This window comes from Dermacentor andersoni, chromosome 11, assembly GCF_023375885.2.
Source record: "Dermacentor andersoni chromosome 11, qqDerAnde1_hic_scaffold, whole genome shotgun sequence".
Taxonomy (NCBI): Eukaryota; Metazoa; Arthropoda; class Arachnida; order Ixodida; family Ixodidae; genus Dermacentor; species Dermacentor andersoni.
In genome coordinates, this window is record NC_092824.1 from 101,371,848 (window position 1) to 101,389,252 (window position 17,405).

The 17,405-nt window shown below is 42.6% G+C and overlaps 1 protein-coding gene across 3 annotated transcripts in view; it reads right to left on the minus strand.

The window, feature by feature from the left end:
• Positions 1 to 9,929: 9,929 nt before the first annotated feature.
• Positions 9,930 to 17,405, minus strand: part of LOC126538980 (neprilysin-1-like) — a 29,243-nt gene continuing 21,767 nt past the window's right edge. For 2 of the 3 annotated variants that reach the window (XM_055075230.2, XM_055075229.2), the window contains 4 exons: positions 15,245 to 15,310; positions 13,443 to 13,547; positions 12,847 to 12,923; positions 9,930 to 10,156 (listed from right to left, as the gene is read on the minus strand). In XM_055075230.2, the coding sequence (XP_054931205.1) occupies positions 10,057 to 10,156; positions 12,847 to 12,923; positions 13,443 to 13,547; positions 15,245 to 15,310 (348 nt within the window). In that variant the 3' untranslated portion in view covers positions 9,930 to 10,056. The remainder of the gene's footprint in view (positions 10,157 to 12,846; positions 12,924 to 13,442; positions 13,548 to 15,244; positions 15,311 to 17,405) is intronic. The other variant, XM_050185666.3, reaches the window with a different exon arrangement.

The window sequence follows — 17,405 nt, forward strand, 5'->3', positions numbered from 1 at the left end:
GAAGAAAGCCACAAGCGCTAACTTCCAACTAAAGTTATCTCGCCCAAGAACATGTTACATATACATAAGGTAGCCCTGCGCTGAACAAATATAAAGAAATGCATCACGAGCAAAGCAAACAGAAAGTGACAGCACAATAGCTACGTGAGCAAGAATGCAGGTATTGTGCCAAAACTGGGTGAGCCATGGCATGCACTGCAACGCCTATATACAGCAATTCTTTGTGTCTTGACCAAGAAATGCGTGGCCAACATACGCATGAGCGGTTTCTCTTAGCCCTTTCAGCAGCTTCGACTTTCTTCCTGGTTCTCTAGTCAGCGTTTTTTGTACAGAGCAACGCACTTTTTTCATTCTGGTTTACAACTGCAACTTTTACAATGCACCGGCAGATGTACCGGCCGCTTCACCCTACCCCTTCTCCCTCCAAGGACGCTGCAGTTATGATTGCGGAGCCGACATTGAAAATTTGTGGTTTATAGTGCCACAAATTTACAATACAGAGAACACCAGAAATACTGCAAGCTTAAATAACATGTGCAAAATGTTCTATTAACACGAGTGGGAAAGTAGTAGCTTGGATATTTTTGCTTGGTGTCATTATGCTCGGTGTATATGGCGGGTTCACTTCCTTAATCGTTTTCGCAATGTTTAGCGCCAGGCATTATCTTCAAGTGGCTTGATAGGTGCTCTTCAAGAACGCTGGACATGAAATAGTTGAAGTTCTGGTATTTGATGTACCTGTAGTGAGTTTTCACATGGAGTCCGCCTTGTGTAAACCTCTCAAAACTCACTAAATAATTTAAAAATCCTAATCTAGTTTGCAGCTGTATACTTTTTATGATTATGAGGATGCAAGAAATGCAATGGAAGTAAATTTTCTATCAACATAATTGATCGGCACCTGAAAAGGCTAGCAGTAAAGTGCGGATAACACACGTCTGCTCACTCGACGTGACCCAGTTGCGTCGGCCTCTTCAAAATCTGTGTTTGAAACTTTCCAAAATGTTGGAAACCCAGCCGTCAACGGCTTGTCTGTTTTCCCCTGCTGTTAAGAGCAAAACAACTAGAACGAGAAATGGAGGCAAAATGATGAGTCATATGCTCGTCGTGTGCCACTTGCTCACGTTCTAAAGGAATTACAACGCTAAGATGATGAAATGTGTTGCTTTGAGCCGGTATATATATATAGATGTACTACAAAACATTTAGCACATAGACTGTCTCAGAACTTTCTAGTGAGTGGTGCAAGAAAGTGGGCTTCATGTAGTAGTTATTTTCCACAGAGTGACGTTCTCCTGATTAAAACCAGGGCGTTTAGAATGAGCGTTATTCAAAATGATGCGAATAAGTACAACTTTTAATCATGGTGCACGTCGTTAATCAGCTCGCAGTTTGAGCCAGGTCAGCGCTTCAAGATTTGAAAACAGCAGAAAACTAAATCAGCCCATATTATTCGTCCCGCAAGGATTAGGAAGTTTCGTATGCTGAAATATTATGTAACAGTTAGAAAATGTTAATTTGTCACGTGGGGCGGTAAAAACTATTTGCACAAACACAAGAAACAGCATGAAAAAAAAAGGTATTCTTCAGCAATGCACACGAACTTGCATGGTCCGTGTGTTTACAAAGGAACTTACCTGGTCCAGAGTCTGTGTGTTTCTTATGACCTACTTTTTGTGCGTCTCCTTCAACCATGGAGGTTTCACCCTCGGTGACTTCAGCGGGCATGGGCGCGTTACACAACACTAAAGGCGATGAAAAGTCGGGTGACTTCTTCAGTGCAGTTAATTACCTCTGGGATCTTGACCGCTTTTTTGTAGTCTCGTTGTGGTAGCCCAATATTGCAATTAGTGTAGCTGAACATTCAAGCAAGCCGCTGATATTTACAAGAGACACGATTGTCGAGGACTATAGAATTTAATTTTGGGGTTTTACGTGCCAGAACCCCAATTTCACTGTGAGGCATGCCGTAGTGGGGGACTCCAGATTAATTTTGACAACCTAGGGATCATTGACATGTCCCCTCTGCGTGGCACACGGGCGTTTTTGCAATTCGCTCCCATCGAAATGCTGCCGCCACGGCCGGGATTTGATCACGCGACCTCGTGCTTAGCAGCGCAACACCATAGCTGCTGAGCCACAGCCGCGGATTGCAGACCGCTATTGAGATACTTAACGTGTTACTGCGTCTGCTACCCTTCTGCAGAAGCTCTACGATTAGTAATTCATTGAAACTTTCACACGGCTACGCTGTCGCACATTACATTGAAAACAGAACGTGGCACTTTAGAGACCCTGCGCTTCCCAGAATCAAACACTGCCGTAGAGTTAAGACCGCTCAGTAGTTCTATTCCGTAGGCGCAGTTGTGTGCTGAATGTTCATTGTACGCCTCCAAGATTTGTAGACCACACTGAGCTTCTCCTAGCTGTGATTGTTAGGGCTGCCAGATCAATGATTCGTGGTTTTCCACATCTTTCGCTGTTACTAAAACTGAGCTCGACAGCTTCACTGCCTGCAATGAGCGCTCATTTCTTACTGTCACAGTTTTTCGCACAAGCTTGCTGTAGTCTTCTCCGCAATTTTCTCTTAACACTGCATTTCGAACGATGAAAATACAATAACTTGCCACCGTAGAAACGAAGAAGTGTGAAAGGTTTGAAGTAAGAGCGGCAGTGCAACTAGATATATTGCGCACCACCTGCCGTTAACAATGAGATGTCACTACTTTTTTATATGACGTAGAGAAGAGTCACATATGAATTACTTCATGCCCAAATCGTCATCACCGCCGTGAATATTGCAGACACTTAAAAATGTTGCTTGCTTTCTTGCTTGTTCACTCTCAGACCCCGTCCACATTGGAGCTTGAATTTATTTTGGCCTTTCAGCAGCCTTTGCTTTCAGTACGTTGACGTCAGATCTCACAAGCATGGACCTTTTCGGCTTTTCAGTCATCGTGTACGCTTCGTGCTTGCACAGACCATCTTCATTTTCCACCGCATGCATGTGGAGGATTGCTGTAGTGTAGAAATTTCCTACAAGTAATGCGCAGAGTACTTTCTGCACTATCAAGGTAATTTACGGGGCACAGTAGGGTCTAATCTTGCACGAAAACTTCTAAGGTTAGGGTCATCATCATCATCATCAACCTGGTTATGCCCACTGCAGGGCAAAGGCCTCTCCCATACCTCTCCAACAACCCCGGCCGTGTACTAATTGTGGCCATGTCGTCCCTGCATTCTTAACCTCATCCGCCCACCTAACCTTCTGCCGCCCCTGCTACGCTTCCCTTCCCTTGGAATCTAGTCCGTAACCCTTAATGACCATCGGTTATCTTCCCTCCTCATTACATGTCCTGCCCATGCCCATTTATTTTTCTTGATTGCAACTATGATGTCATTAACTTGCGATTGTTCACTCACCCAATCTGCCCTTTTCTTATCCCTTAACGTTACACCCATTATTCTTCTTTCCACAGCTCGTTGCGTCGTCCTCAATTTAAGTAGAACTCTTTTCGTAAGCCTCCATGTTTCTGCCCCGTAGTTGAGTACTGGTAAGACACAGCTATTATACACTTTTCTCTTGAGGGATAATGGCAATCTGCTGTTCATCATCTGAGAATGCCTGCCAAACGCACCCCAGCCCATTCTTATTCTTCTGATTATTTCCGTCTCATGATCCGGATCCTCCGTCCCTACCTGTCCTAAGTAGATGTATTCCCTTACCACTTCCAGTGCCTCACTACCTATTGTAAATTGCTGTTCTCTTCCGAGCCTGTTAAACATTACTTTGGTTTTCTGCGGATTAATTTTTAGATCCACTCTTCTGCTTTGCCTCTCCAGGTCAGTGAGCATCCATTGCAAGTGGTCCCCTGAGTTACTAAGCAAGGCAATATCAGCAAATCGCAAGTTACTAAGGTATTCTCCATTAACTTTTATCCCCAATTCTTCCCAATCCAGGTCTCTGAATACCTCCTGTAAAGACGCTGTGAATAGCATTGGAGAGATCGTATCTCCCTGCCTGACGCCTTTCTTTATTTGGATTTTGTTGCTTTCTTTATGGAGGACTACGGTGGCTGTGGTGCCGCTATAGATATCTTTCAATATTTTTACATATGGCTCCTATACACCCTGATTCCGTAATGCATCCATGACTGCTGAGGTTTCGACAGAATCAAAAGCTTTCTCGTAATCAATGAAAGCTATACATAAGGGTTGGTTACATTCCACACATGTCTCTATTACCTGATTGATTGTGTCAATATGGTCTATTGTTCAGTAGCCTTTACGGAATCCGGCCTGGTCCTTTGCTTGACAGAAGTCTAAGGTGTTCCTGATTCTATTTGCGATTACTTTAGTAAATATTTTGTAGGCAACTGACAGTAAGCTGATCGGTCTATAATTTTTCAAGTCTTTGGCATCGCTTTTCTTATATATTAGGATTATGTTAGCGTTCTTCCAAGACTCCGGTACGCTCGAGGTCATGAGGCATTGCATATACAGGGTGGCCAGTTTCTCTAGAACAATCAGCCCACCATCCTTCAAGAAATCTGCTGTCACCTGATCCTCCCCAGCTGCCTTCCCCCTTTGTATAGCTCCCAAGGCTTTCTTTACTTCTTCCGGCGTTACCTGTGGGATTTCGAATTCCTCTAGACTATTCTCTTTTCCATTATCGTCGTGGGTGCCACTGGCACTGTATAAATCTCTATAGAACTCCTCAGCCACTTGAACTATCTCATCCATATTAGTAATGATATTGCCGGCTTTGTCTCTTAACGCATACATCTGATTCCTGCCAATTCCTAGTTTCTTCTTCACTGCTTTTAGGCTTCCTCCGTTCCTGAGAGCATGTTCAATTCTATCCATATTAAGCTTCCTTAGGTCAGCTGTCTTACGCTTGTTGATTAACTTTGAAAGTTCTGCCAGTTCTATTCTAGCTGTAGGGTTAGAGGCTTTCATACATTGGCGTTTCTTGATCAGATCTTTCGTCTCCTGCGATATCTTACTGGTATCCTGTCTAACAGAGTTACCACCGACTTCTACTGCACACTCCTTAATGATGCCCACAAGATTGTCGTTCGTTGCTTCAACACTAAGGTCCTCTCCCCGAGTTAAAGCCGAATACCTGTTCTGTAGCTTGATCTGGAATTCCTCTATTTTCCCTCTTACCGCTAACTCATTGATCGGCTTCTTATGTACCAGTTTCTTCCGTTCCCTCCTTAGGTCTAGGCTAATTCAAGTTCTTACCTTCCTATGGTCACTGCAACGCACCTTGCTGAGGACGTCCACATCTTGTATGATGCCAGGGTTAGAGCTAAGTACGAAGTCCATTTCATGTCTAGTCTCACCGTTCGGGGTCCTCCACGTCCACTTTCGGCTATTCCGCTTGCGAAAGAAGGTATTCATTATCCGCATATTATTAAGTTCCGCAAACTCTACTAATAACTCTCCCTGCTATAGGTTAGGGTAACGCAACATTACAGAGGAAGAAGCACTCGGCAATGATTCGACAAATAAACATACAAGGTATCTCAGCGAACGTTATGCGAGCTATTAAAACAACTCATACAGTACACTACTAAAGTAACGGCGTTCGGTCATCATTCCTCATTCGCTACCAGAATATCTATTGTATGGTAATTCATCAAATTGGAGAAGCTTCTTACCCTTTTGACGTCCGATTTATTTTAGGCCCGAGCAAAAAATTTGTCACTTTGTCGTTTATTTTAATTTTGCCCTTCATTCACAATTCACAGTAGACAACTTTATTAGGGCGCCTAATTTTTAAAATTAGGTAGTCACTAATTCGAAACACTCGGTACTTCGCCTATCTTCTGCCAATGTTGAAAATTTGGGCACGCACTTACAGAATGTCTATATAAATTTCGTCTTCTGAAACACTCTCCATCTTACGAAACCGTCGCTTCAGTATGGATGGCTCAAGTGTATATAGAAATTGAAGGCGTTCTTGCGCTTATCTAGGCAGAGAGAAATATTCCATTTGGGGCACATGAAAACCGTGTGTCCTATACAATTAGCTTCTGTGCGCTTCCGCTGTAGGCCTATATTAAGGTGGCCAGTGTCCCGACCTCTCATCCTGACGTCTGCAGTTAGAACTGGCCTAATGAGATCATTATTCGCCACTATAAATATTTTCAAGGAAGGTGACAGCCGGCCCGTCTTAATTAAATTTGTGTTCTTTTCTTGTTAGAGAGAATGCTGCTTTATAACAAAATCTGAACGAAATTCGCCATCGGAGCACACATGCTCGCCTACTCGGATTTGTCATTGCCACTGCAGTAACTCACATTTCAACATGCCGGTGACTTAGTCCATTCCATCTTTTCAATTGCTGAAAAACACCCGTTCGGAGCGACTGTTGTTTTCGTCTTCTTCAGCCTCCGTGTTCGTAGAGCGTACTGAAGGTCGTGTCTTGAAATCTCATAACTCCTTGTCAATTTGATCGCTGTGACACCTGTCATTACTCTTGCCTTCTCGTGCAAGACGTGTCGCAATCCGGCTACGTCCATCAAAAGAAAACTCGTTCCTTATGTGGAACGACCACAGCAACCTGCGATTGTTTAACCTTCCACTAAGCCGGTGCACCCATGCTCAAGAGCACACAAAGGAGGCGAGCATCACACAAAGCCACACATTCAGTGTCGCGTTGCCGCAGAACCCGTAATTTGAGGATTCAAAGTAAGATGATTGTCACAACACATTTCAATGACCTGTCGCTTCACTTCATTTCACCAGTGCTGTGAAATCACATCCTAGTTATGTTCGTTTGATTAGCACGTCGTACATTTCCGCCTTACCACGCAGTACAGAAAAAGCAAATGCTTGATGTCGCGAATCCTCAACACAGATAGTTTACGCAATCCACTAGTAAAGCCGCGTGGTAAGTATAGGGTGAAGAGGTGTCGATGAACGAAAACTACCAATTTTATTTAACCACCAGTCTGGTCTTCTATATCAGCAGAGAAAGGAAAATCGTAAAATTGTACCCGCTCGATGACAGCATATTTATTTCGGTGTGGGCACAGCCCACGGTGTCTACCGTAGACGCAACAAAGAAATCTTCAGTAAACGTATTCTCCATAGAGCTGCCACTTTTGTCCCATCGGTCACCACATACGATAGCGCCTTCACCTTCACAAACCACAGAGCATGTTTCATTAAACGTGACCTCCCATCCGCAACCAGTTTAGTCCAGCTGGCACTGCAGGTTTAGGATCCAGCATATCTGCCTTCAAATGAACTACGGCGAAATGCTTAGGAATGCTTAGGAATTTTCAAGCGAAAAAACTAGTTTCCTTGTCGGCTATATACACAAGCGCAAGTTCTTACTTTTATCAGTTATTCATGTAACTTTCTTTTATTGTGATAGCAAATCTATAGGCCCTCTAGACAAATTCCTGCGTCCACTGTCGCAATGAGGCTCCTCATAAAGTTAAATTGCGATCAAACCTGATCACGTCCCACGTGTATTCTGTGGGTTCGAGAGAAAGCGTGCACGAATGATCCGAAAAGAATGCATTGATGTATGTCATATTCTCACTCGCCGGGTGTTGTGCACGCCAGGGAAGAAGGGAGAGAAGGAGAGTGTGCGGTGACGTGACTAAGTGCGCGCTAGAAAGGGGGGGGGGAAGGTTAGCCGGTGCCTCCCCTTCTAGCCCGGCCGTTCCTGTGCATGACACGGCAGACTATCGCCAGCAAAATATTTTTTTGCGCGTTAGATCATGAAAGTAGGTCATGAATTGACGCGTTACGGTAGCCGTGTATGACAGCAGTAAAGTTGGTAGCGACAACGTGTGGCGTTTTGTCCAGCTACAATGGGTCTGAAAAACATTTTTGTGATATCGATGGATTTGACGAGCGAAGGTCATGAAACCAATCCAAGTTCACCATTATCTCACTACAAACTCTTTACACAAGAAGTTAAGTAGTATATGTAAGTCACTGCAGCATTATCCTGGCGTGCTCTATGGTTAGGCTCTGCATCCACAAATGTGGTTGCCAGATTTGTTCCTGAAGTGTTATAGCCACCTGTGGCAATGCAATATTCTGCAAACAGTACGTTTACGGTCACACTAAATATATCTAATACTAAAACTTTTTATACTATTCTGCCAACTAAATTATGCCACTTGTTCCATGATATGAAACCAATAAATCTTATTGTGGGAAGCTTACTTTATCTTGCACTGCCGACTGTAAAACGTTTGCCGTCTTTTACAACTCGTTAGAAGCTTATAGCCACTTGTCGGGACAGGCACCGCTAAGATTTCGCCAAAAGTGTCTTTCAAATAGTGGCGAACTTGTCGGCTTGAGCTGCATTGATAAGAGGGCTTCTATGTGATGCTGTGCTGCAGAACCTTGTCAGGGTCGGGTATGGCCTAATAAAATATGAAATTTCGCTACTGCTACAAACCAATAAAATAATAGTTAGGTATTCTACGTACCTTAGATATAACATGACACTCTAGAAAAGAGTTTACTACCTTCGGGGCTCAGATAATACGCAAATAATAATTGTAGTCTATCTTGGCTGATTTCGTTTCTTTAACGCTGCATGACGATTACTACTTCCACGTCACATCCTGCATCGCGTTAGATGGGTAGCATAGTATTCTCGTCAATAAAGTAGATAGTGCGGAGTTTACAGCAACGGAAACTCAAATAAGGCAGATGACGATTATTGTTTGGTGAGAAGATGCATCCCGAAAGTTGGATAAACTTGTTTTTTGTGTTAGCCTCTTCCCCATAATACCCATCTAAGCAGCTTCAATTAGGAGTCTCCAGTGGATCGAAGTGGATCAGCTTTTGGTCAATGCTGTCCGCCTATTTGCGATCAATTGATATTTGTCTTAGAAATATAGTAGCAGGCTGTAGAGGACCTTGTGTATTTTACAGAGGTAAACAACATGATCTGCTAACATATTCTAAGAACCCATAGTTTTGTTTCAATAGGCACTTCTGCTAAATTGTGTTTCGAACATTTGGATGCTCGAATTTGGTATTATAACTAAGAACCTACAGATTACCTACAGTATATGTCAGGTCCATCAGCAGCTAGAAAATTTCTATATTTTAGGAGTTACATACGCCACAAGAATAATTTTCTGCTGAACTAGAGGACGCTTCTCCTAACCAGTAAATGCTCTAGAGCAAGCACTGCCATGGCGCTCTTTGGCCACAGTTGGCTCTTGCGCCATCAAACACTACATATCATCATCATCATGTAGATGAAGAGTTCAAGTGATATTAGTTTTCCTCAATCTACTCAGGTATAGTTAGTGCATTGATTTCACCGGTTTCTTTCTCATTGTAAATCATCATAATATCAGCTCGTGTTGACCATCTCCAACTGCTAGCTGGTGTTGGTTTACAGATGTATATGTCATAGAAGTGCACCTGCGGTGGTGACTCAGGTTCATAGGGTGCTGCTTTAACTGCACAATAGTATTACAGTGCTCGGTGACTTGGTTGTATTAAAGAAATGCTAATCCATTTGTGTCGGCAAATACAGGCAAACTTGTTTTTAGCAATATTATAGTTTTTTTGCGAGAAATGCAATAAGCAAAAAAGCGGTTGTGCCCTAAATGTTGGAGCAGCGAGCTGCGGCGCTGGGAAGTCGACTTTCGAATCCCACCGCCGGACACGCCTAATTTTTCTTTAAGTGAAAGGGAACGTACTCGGTGACAACCCAACCAGCGATTGACGAAGGGACTGACCGAACCAGGCGAGACTACGGAATGGTAGGCAATGAAGGCGTCCCTCTGAACTACCAGTTTATATTATAGAGCTGTGCTGTGTTATCCGACATATGCAGATAACACATCAGCAGATTACGCTGCTCAAGTGCATCGTCATTATGTCCTGCTTGTCAGCAGTGTTTAACGTGTTAGTAGAGAAAGCGAGCATAATTTGAGACAGAAAAGTCATTACCTTTTATTGCGCAATTATTCTGTGAGAAAGAATGTTGTGAATCATCCAGGGAATTGTGCTCGGCCTTTGAAATGTAAATGCTATTTTTTTTATGCTACACCAATGTCACCATAAGGTGCACCTCTTCTTTTTGTTCATAAACGAATTTTTCGGGCAGTTGAACGCAGCCGCAAAGGCGGGCATGTTAGCCATCGGCACATTCACCCTAAAGAGAAAGAGCAAAATAAAGACTTAGGTTTCAGTAGGCCAAACATGGGCATCGAAGTGTAAGAGATCGATACAATGCTTTTATGATGCGTTAAAATGGTTCCCCACTTGCGCTTGTGGTAATTGCTGCATAAGGTGCAAAGAATACAGCAATGTTAAATGGGTTGATTACGCCGATAGAAAATTTAAAAATAGAAAAAGAAAATTAAATCTGATAAGTAAATAATACATAGGCCTACATTGAGGAAATCTACAAATGCAGTATAATAAATACAGCGCATAAAAAATACAGACATTCCCGGCAAAGTCCGTGTATATTGCTGCTACGTTTATTAGACAGAATATGTACATGTATATATGTCACAGAGTATGTATTTTAAGCGAAGTTCCGGAAGTTCGCCTAGAAATTAGTTAAACCTTATTTTTAGACCATACGCCATGTCGCTTAACTATTGTTGAGCGAAAATGTGTATGACTATTTTACGCAATATGTGTTAATCTACCTGATTAATGGAACAGACGACTTAAACTGCCCGAAATGGAGTGATGCTAGCAGGCGACGTGTTTGTGCTGGCGTGTTACTCCCAATTTTAGCGCAGTAGAGAAGATAGCGACTTTCCTACAGTCCAATTTCAATCTAACATATTCAAAGCCGTTGTACTTTTACAGAAAGATCTCTCTATTAGGTTTATTAGGTTAGAATGCCAGTACCCTGTTTTTGCTTATCCTGAAGGGACATGCATGCATGTTGAATACCGAGCCAGTAGTGTTTACGAGGGAGTGTTGATAAGTTTTTAACGTTACACAGAAAAAAATTGTAGCATAGTGTGGCAGTTGCTGATTTTTAGTCACATTGCACGACGAAATCAATGCAGTTTGCGACATCTTTTCCGCAGCTCCTTAAGTCCATGCAAATAAAATTATTTCGTCTGCTAGCGCGACCACTGCTTTGCTGCATTACTTATCTCGAGAACACTTCCAAATTCTTGTCCCTTTAGGTGTTTTGTTATATAGAGGGTGAATGGTAGTCAGAAGGAGTCCGGTCGGGTAGAGCATCACTAGAAACCCTGAGGATGTGAGCTTTTCCGTAGCTTTACCTGCAGTGTGTGAGAGGGCATTTCGGGAGCTTTCCTCGACTTTTTGCTTTATATTTTCCCTCAACTACGTGAATGAGGCAGAAAATTATTCTGTAATAATAAATTAATCTGTTTGAGGAAATACGTCCTCAGAAATCTCTTCTTATAGCTAAAAACTGTAGAAATTTGATTCTGGATTTAGCTCGGTACACCAAATTTTGTTGGCCTGACGGAACCACTGTGCCTACAATCGTGGGACTAATGTCACAGGATTTTACGAGCAGACCCACGTCTCATCACCCGTTACCAGTTTGTCCGGCAAATCTAATTTCCTTTTCTCAAAATGCTCAAGAAAGCCATTGATGTCTCCGCACTTTTTCTTCTTTGTCCATTTGTCGAGCCTTTTGGGATCCACTTTGTTGCAAGCTTTATCATTTAGAAGTCGTCGTGGATAATGGCACCAGCTCTCTGGTGTGACATTTTTAGACGCGATGAAGTATGCTTCGCTTATATGCAGCGGCCATCCTTGTTTATGTCGAGGTTAAATTGAACATTCGGAGGCACAGAGACGTTTAGAAACAGGCGTACACTGCTTTCGCATTTTCAGTACTGAAATGACGAGTTTTAAGGTTAAGAAAACAATTTTGAACTGTAGTATATAAAGGACCACTGTCGCGCAATATTTTTGGACATTTTCTCACAAATCTGCTTCGCTCCTGTCCTTTGGCTAAACAGGAACTTGAATATGGTCCTCTGCTCTCCCCGCACTGAACTTTTCTGCAGGTGCTACCACGTTCCAATATAGCACTTGAAAAATAAAGATAAGCTGACATTAGGTAGTTGACTTCCAAACCATCGAATATAGATGGATTGGCCAATATACCCTTCAATTTAGAGCTATTGGAAAAAAATGCCTTGGTTAGATTGTATACTTAGAAGCACCTCCTGGTTTCTCTGTACTCATATATTATTGCAATCGTGCTTTAGGTCGGAGTTTTACCCGTTGCAATGTATGTCGATGTACACTGAAGTGACGCACATGCGTTCGCTGGTAATTCGCTTATTGTGCGCATGCGTTTTAATTCGTTATATATTTTGACATCTTATTTCTGGTTAGTGTAGTTTAATGTGCATCATACGAAACGATTCCTATAGAGGCCACATTGGGAGGGCTATGTTGGTTCCTGTCAGCGGCGTCTTTATTATGTTGCTTTGAACTTAATTGCCAATTATCGCTAAGCAAAATCTATATGACAGCTTCACGATCATTCTTTCAAGTAGTAAAAACATAGCGAACAGAGAATACATAGAAAGTGGTGAAAAAATAAGTAATAGATAAAACGATTCAATTGCTAATTGCATATGGCGACACCACAAGCAAGCTTACGGTATTACTTATCGGCTTTGATAGCTAGAACCAGCATTGAACTTATAGCATTTTAAATATTGCCCTGATTTCCGCATTTCTAGGACAGCTTGAATCAAACTGCGTTGTTTTACCTTGCAGTTTTTCGGATTCGGCCTCGAAGTGGGCGACTCCTTCGCATGTACCATCAGATAGGGTTACGTGGTGATAGGCACCGTTTTTTGAACGAAACCTTAATCCACTTACCTGAAGTGACTCGGACTGTGTGGGTCATACTGAATTTGTTGTTTCAGGTACTCTGGACGTGCCAGGTCACACCAAACCTGCAAAGAGAGGGGCATATGTAAACACCCTTCTATTCCCGGCTTCAGAACCGTGCTGATAAGTATGTACCGGACATAATTCTGGCGCCCGATTCACCAAGTTTCTCGTCCGTAAGATGTCATTGTAACTCACCGAATCCATAATTTTTCTTGGAATACTACGTTCGCTATCACTGTTAGCTGGCAGCAGTTCTATCCGAACGGTTCTATAGTGCATGGGTCTTCAGGGACTCAGTAAAACTGCCTAGAGGAACTTTTAGCCCTGAAGACCATCCACAATGTTCTGGTGAAATAAGCATTGATTGATTGATTGATTGATTGATTGATTGATTGATTGATTGATTGATTGATTGATTAATTGATTGATTGATTGATTGATTGATTGATTGATTGATTGATTGATTGATTGATTGATTGATTGATTGATTGATTGATTGATTGATTGATTGATTGATGTACGATCTGCTTCGGCGATTAGGGGCCATAGTTTTAAATGCCTTCGCTGTGGAAACGACATACCATAGCATTGGAGATGAAGAATAATTTTCTTCCGGAAAGGTGCTCCAGGCCACTCAAACGAGTATCGTCGTTTCGACGTTCGTTCTTGAGAAACTTATCATACGCCTGCAAAATATTTATCCAGGTTTCACTTCAATACCCATGCGAAACACTCAAATGGAAGAACATAAAGGTTTGAAGTGAATAGACTGCAGTGGCGTCGTGGTTGCAGGTGCGTTGCAACTGCCAATTAAATTGATTTCACAGTGGTGGAATGGGTGTCCGAGTCTGCTTGTAATTTGCAATACTTTGAAGCACTATTTAGCAGAGCAGTATGGATTCGAGTACATTCGATTTTTCAGTGCTACCTGTGAAAAATAATTACTGCAACCACCTCATTCAGCGATATATTCATGTACCCACCGAGACCAGCTGTCGAACTTGCAATCTTATGGGAAGCAGTAGGAGAAAGCCATTTGTATATCGGCCAAGCAACTCACAGAGTAACAAGTGGTAAATGGTTTCTTGAATCAAATTACTTATAGCGCCAGGCCAGGCTATATATCTCTATGCAGGAAGTTTAATTAAAGGTATGCATTTTTACAAGTGTTACGAGTTGTTTTTGCAACTTCCATAATACGCTTGATTACAGTGGGACATGTACATTTAGCTTTGGACACTGTATCATCGCAGATATCAAAGGAAATCCACTGGTCAGGAACATGCGTAAACTTATTACACTAGTGGCTTACGTAAGGCGCTGTACACTCTGGGCTTTTCTCTCATGAAGTTACGGCTTCAGGTTGTTTGTGATTACCTTCTCGTGGTGACAGAATTTTTCAGATGCCAGCACTTACATAAATTGCTGTGTAGAATTGTGATTCCTAATCATTGAAGAAACGAAAATGCGCATATTCATATTGTGCGCTTAATTCTTTGCTAATTTTGCCTTACACAGTTGGAATTTTAAGCGCTTTTTCGACTGATGCTAACGCGGGCCGTGAGTCTAGAGCCACTGGTAAGCTTTAGGCATATGTACCGAGTGCTCCGGACGGTGTGCCAAGACTAGGAAACATAGACGCCTTCTACAGTACACAGATTTCAAATGTACAAAGCCAAACTTTATTGCTCACTAACACTCTACCACGTCACAATGAGCATGTTCGTGCATGTCTCACGAAGAATCATGGCTACTGACAACGCAGAACAGACAGGAACACAAGCTACAGACTACTGTCAGCTTATTTTCACATGAAAAACAGACATAACCTAGTGGGAAAAAATGCAACAGATCCAACGTGCCCTGTTGAAAAATATATACAGCGAAGCTTGTGGGTCAGTGCTCCGACGCACCTTCTCATCTGTCTCAAGGATACCCCGAGCGCGGAGCTCTACTTTGCAATGCCCCTTTGAACGCACCCAGCGTAAGCGGTCTTTCTGCGCCGTATGTTTGAAGTATAAAACCACCCCTTGTATTTAGAAAAAAAAAAACGCGAGATATCTTAAACTAAGTACGTGGTACGTTACGCGCCAATCCGCAATAACCATATCCCATGCTGTAGCCATGGATCCGTACTACGTAACGAGCCCGATCATGGCATTCGCAATATCGCAGATGCAAATGGTATATAAGCATTTGCATTTATAAGACACGGACCTGCTTCTTTCTTTTTCCTTTTTTTTTTGAACAGGGGACTCGTACGGGTTCTAGAAACATTTTAAACTTTGTTCCTTTGTTACCTGTGGCGAGTGCTTTTTCATCTCCAACTTGGGAATGCTAGTTGCTCCGCTGTCTAGGCACAAAAGGTATTAGCTCCACTCACCTTGAAGGCCATGCGCAGGCCACCGTTATCCGCAATGTTTTCACCCAGAGTATTTTTGCCATTTAGCTGCGTTGTGTGAAGAAAATGCAGCACATATTTTGGTTATTGAATGACCGATGTACTACATCACAAAAGAAACATGCTGACACCAGAGGGATGTATTACTTCACCACTGTGAAAATAAAAAAGGCTACACGTAACGAGCGAATGTGTCATTCCGGTTTGGTTATCTATTTCTCAAGAAAAAATACCTTATTTGTTTGTTTTATGTTGAATACATTTTAGACATAGCGCTTATCAAATAAGCTCAATACCCAGCATTGTCCTATTGGACATTTCTTTATGGGGAGCACATAAGATTTGCATGTATTCACCAGGTGTAATTATTTCTCGACAATGAAATTGGTGTTCCCTCATATTTCTGACGACTTTATGACTTCCACGCTGCAAAAGCCGTGCTCCCTTTCATCTTTATTGTCATAATTTTGGCTTCTTGGTTAATCACATTGAGTTTTGAACAGCGCGACACAGAGCAGAGAAAACAGAAAAGGTCACCCATAGCGTCCTCTGCGTCCTTTTCATTTTTTCGACGCTAAATTTAAAGAGAGCACACAGACGTTTTAGTAACTAAACACCGTGCCCTGTTTAGCTGTTGCCATAACTGTGCCGAAAAAAAACAATCGATCACATAGAGTGACTATTTTCGATTCATTTTAAGCAGTTACGCACTCCAAATATTGTAGTTGACTAGTGCTCCACATGGTTTTGCTGACAGAGCTGAGGCTGCCATCTACGGTCTTCTGCTGGCATTCGCTTGAAGGCGCCGCGAAACTGTTGTAACACACATATTACATTCTCAACACCATGCGAGTGTGTCTTCATGATATCCTGATCACATTCTACGGCTCCGAACCGCAGCGGTCAGTAAAATTTGTCGTGTGGCTAAAATATAGTGTGTTTTATGTAGAACAGTCAAGCAGCGCTCATAGCTCGTCATAACAGTACACGTGCGTGTTGCCGACATTTTTTATCTGCGTAATAGATCGGGTATAACATCAAATAAATGGTTATCTGTAGGCTAATTACTTCTTCTACATTGATACCAAGTGGTGCTGCATCGTTATATTGAAACATACTAAAAATATCGTGTAGGCTTAATCTGGGACGCTTCCCCGAGGCGTACCTGAATTGTCTTATGCGTGCTGCTGAGGGTGTATGGGTACAAGGCTACAAAAAGTGATGACAACAAATAGGTGACATTTATTCAGGCATTGCAAACTTACATTACCCGCCATGGTAATGGCGGGTAATGGCTATGGCATCAGTGGCTATGGTGTTGGACTGCTGAGCATGAGGACGCGGGATCGAATCCTGGCCACGGCGGCCGCATTGCGATGGGCGTGAAAACAACCTTGTACTTAGATTTAGGCGCACGTTGGAGAACCCTAGGTGGTCGAAATTTACGGAGTCCTCCACTACGGCGTGCCTCAAAATTCGGAAGTGGTTTAGGCACGTAAAATCCCATATTTTTTTTTAATTTACATTCTCAAGTTATGATACAGCCAGTGGTGGTCCTATGGTGTAATCGTGCAATCGTGCTCGATCTCTATTCGTAGGGTCCCCACCATGGTCAGATGTGCAGATTAGCAGCCCTCTGCCTTACAGCCCGAGTCTCTTCGCACCATATCTGGACCTATACGTGCCGAACACGGAGACGCCATAGCCAAGCAATAATCAAGTTTCTGCAACTAGTTGTACAATCGGAAGCCTTCGATATACTTAAGAGCAGATATTTGTTTTATGGGTACCTACTATGCCACAGTGAGCTCTGTCATACAGAACCACTCTCGCTCGGATCGAAAAATCTACTGGCGAGCTACACGCCTCTCTGACTGCTGAGCGAGAGGCAAAATTTTGCTCCACTTTCGTCGGGCGTGGTGTAACAATGGTGACATCTGTGCACTCAACACAAGCATGTTCGAGTAATGGTTTCCTTCCTCCACATGCGGTACTAAACTAAGACGCGTTAGTCGTTATGACTGCAAATATATGTGATACTATCATTACATGTTTTCGTTTCACTTTGTTACATGTCAGGTTACACTCGGTTTTGGCAAGCGATACCGTATGCTGAACGAAATGAAAGATTGTTCACCTCATA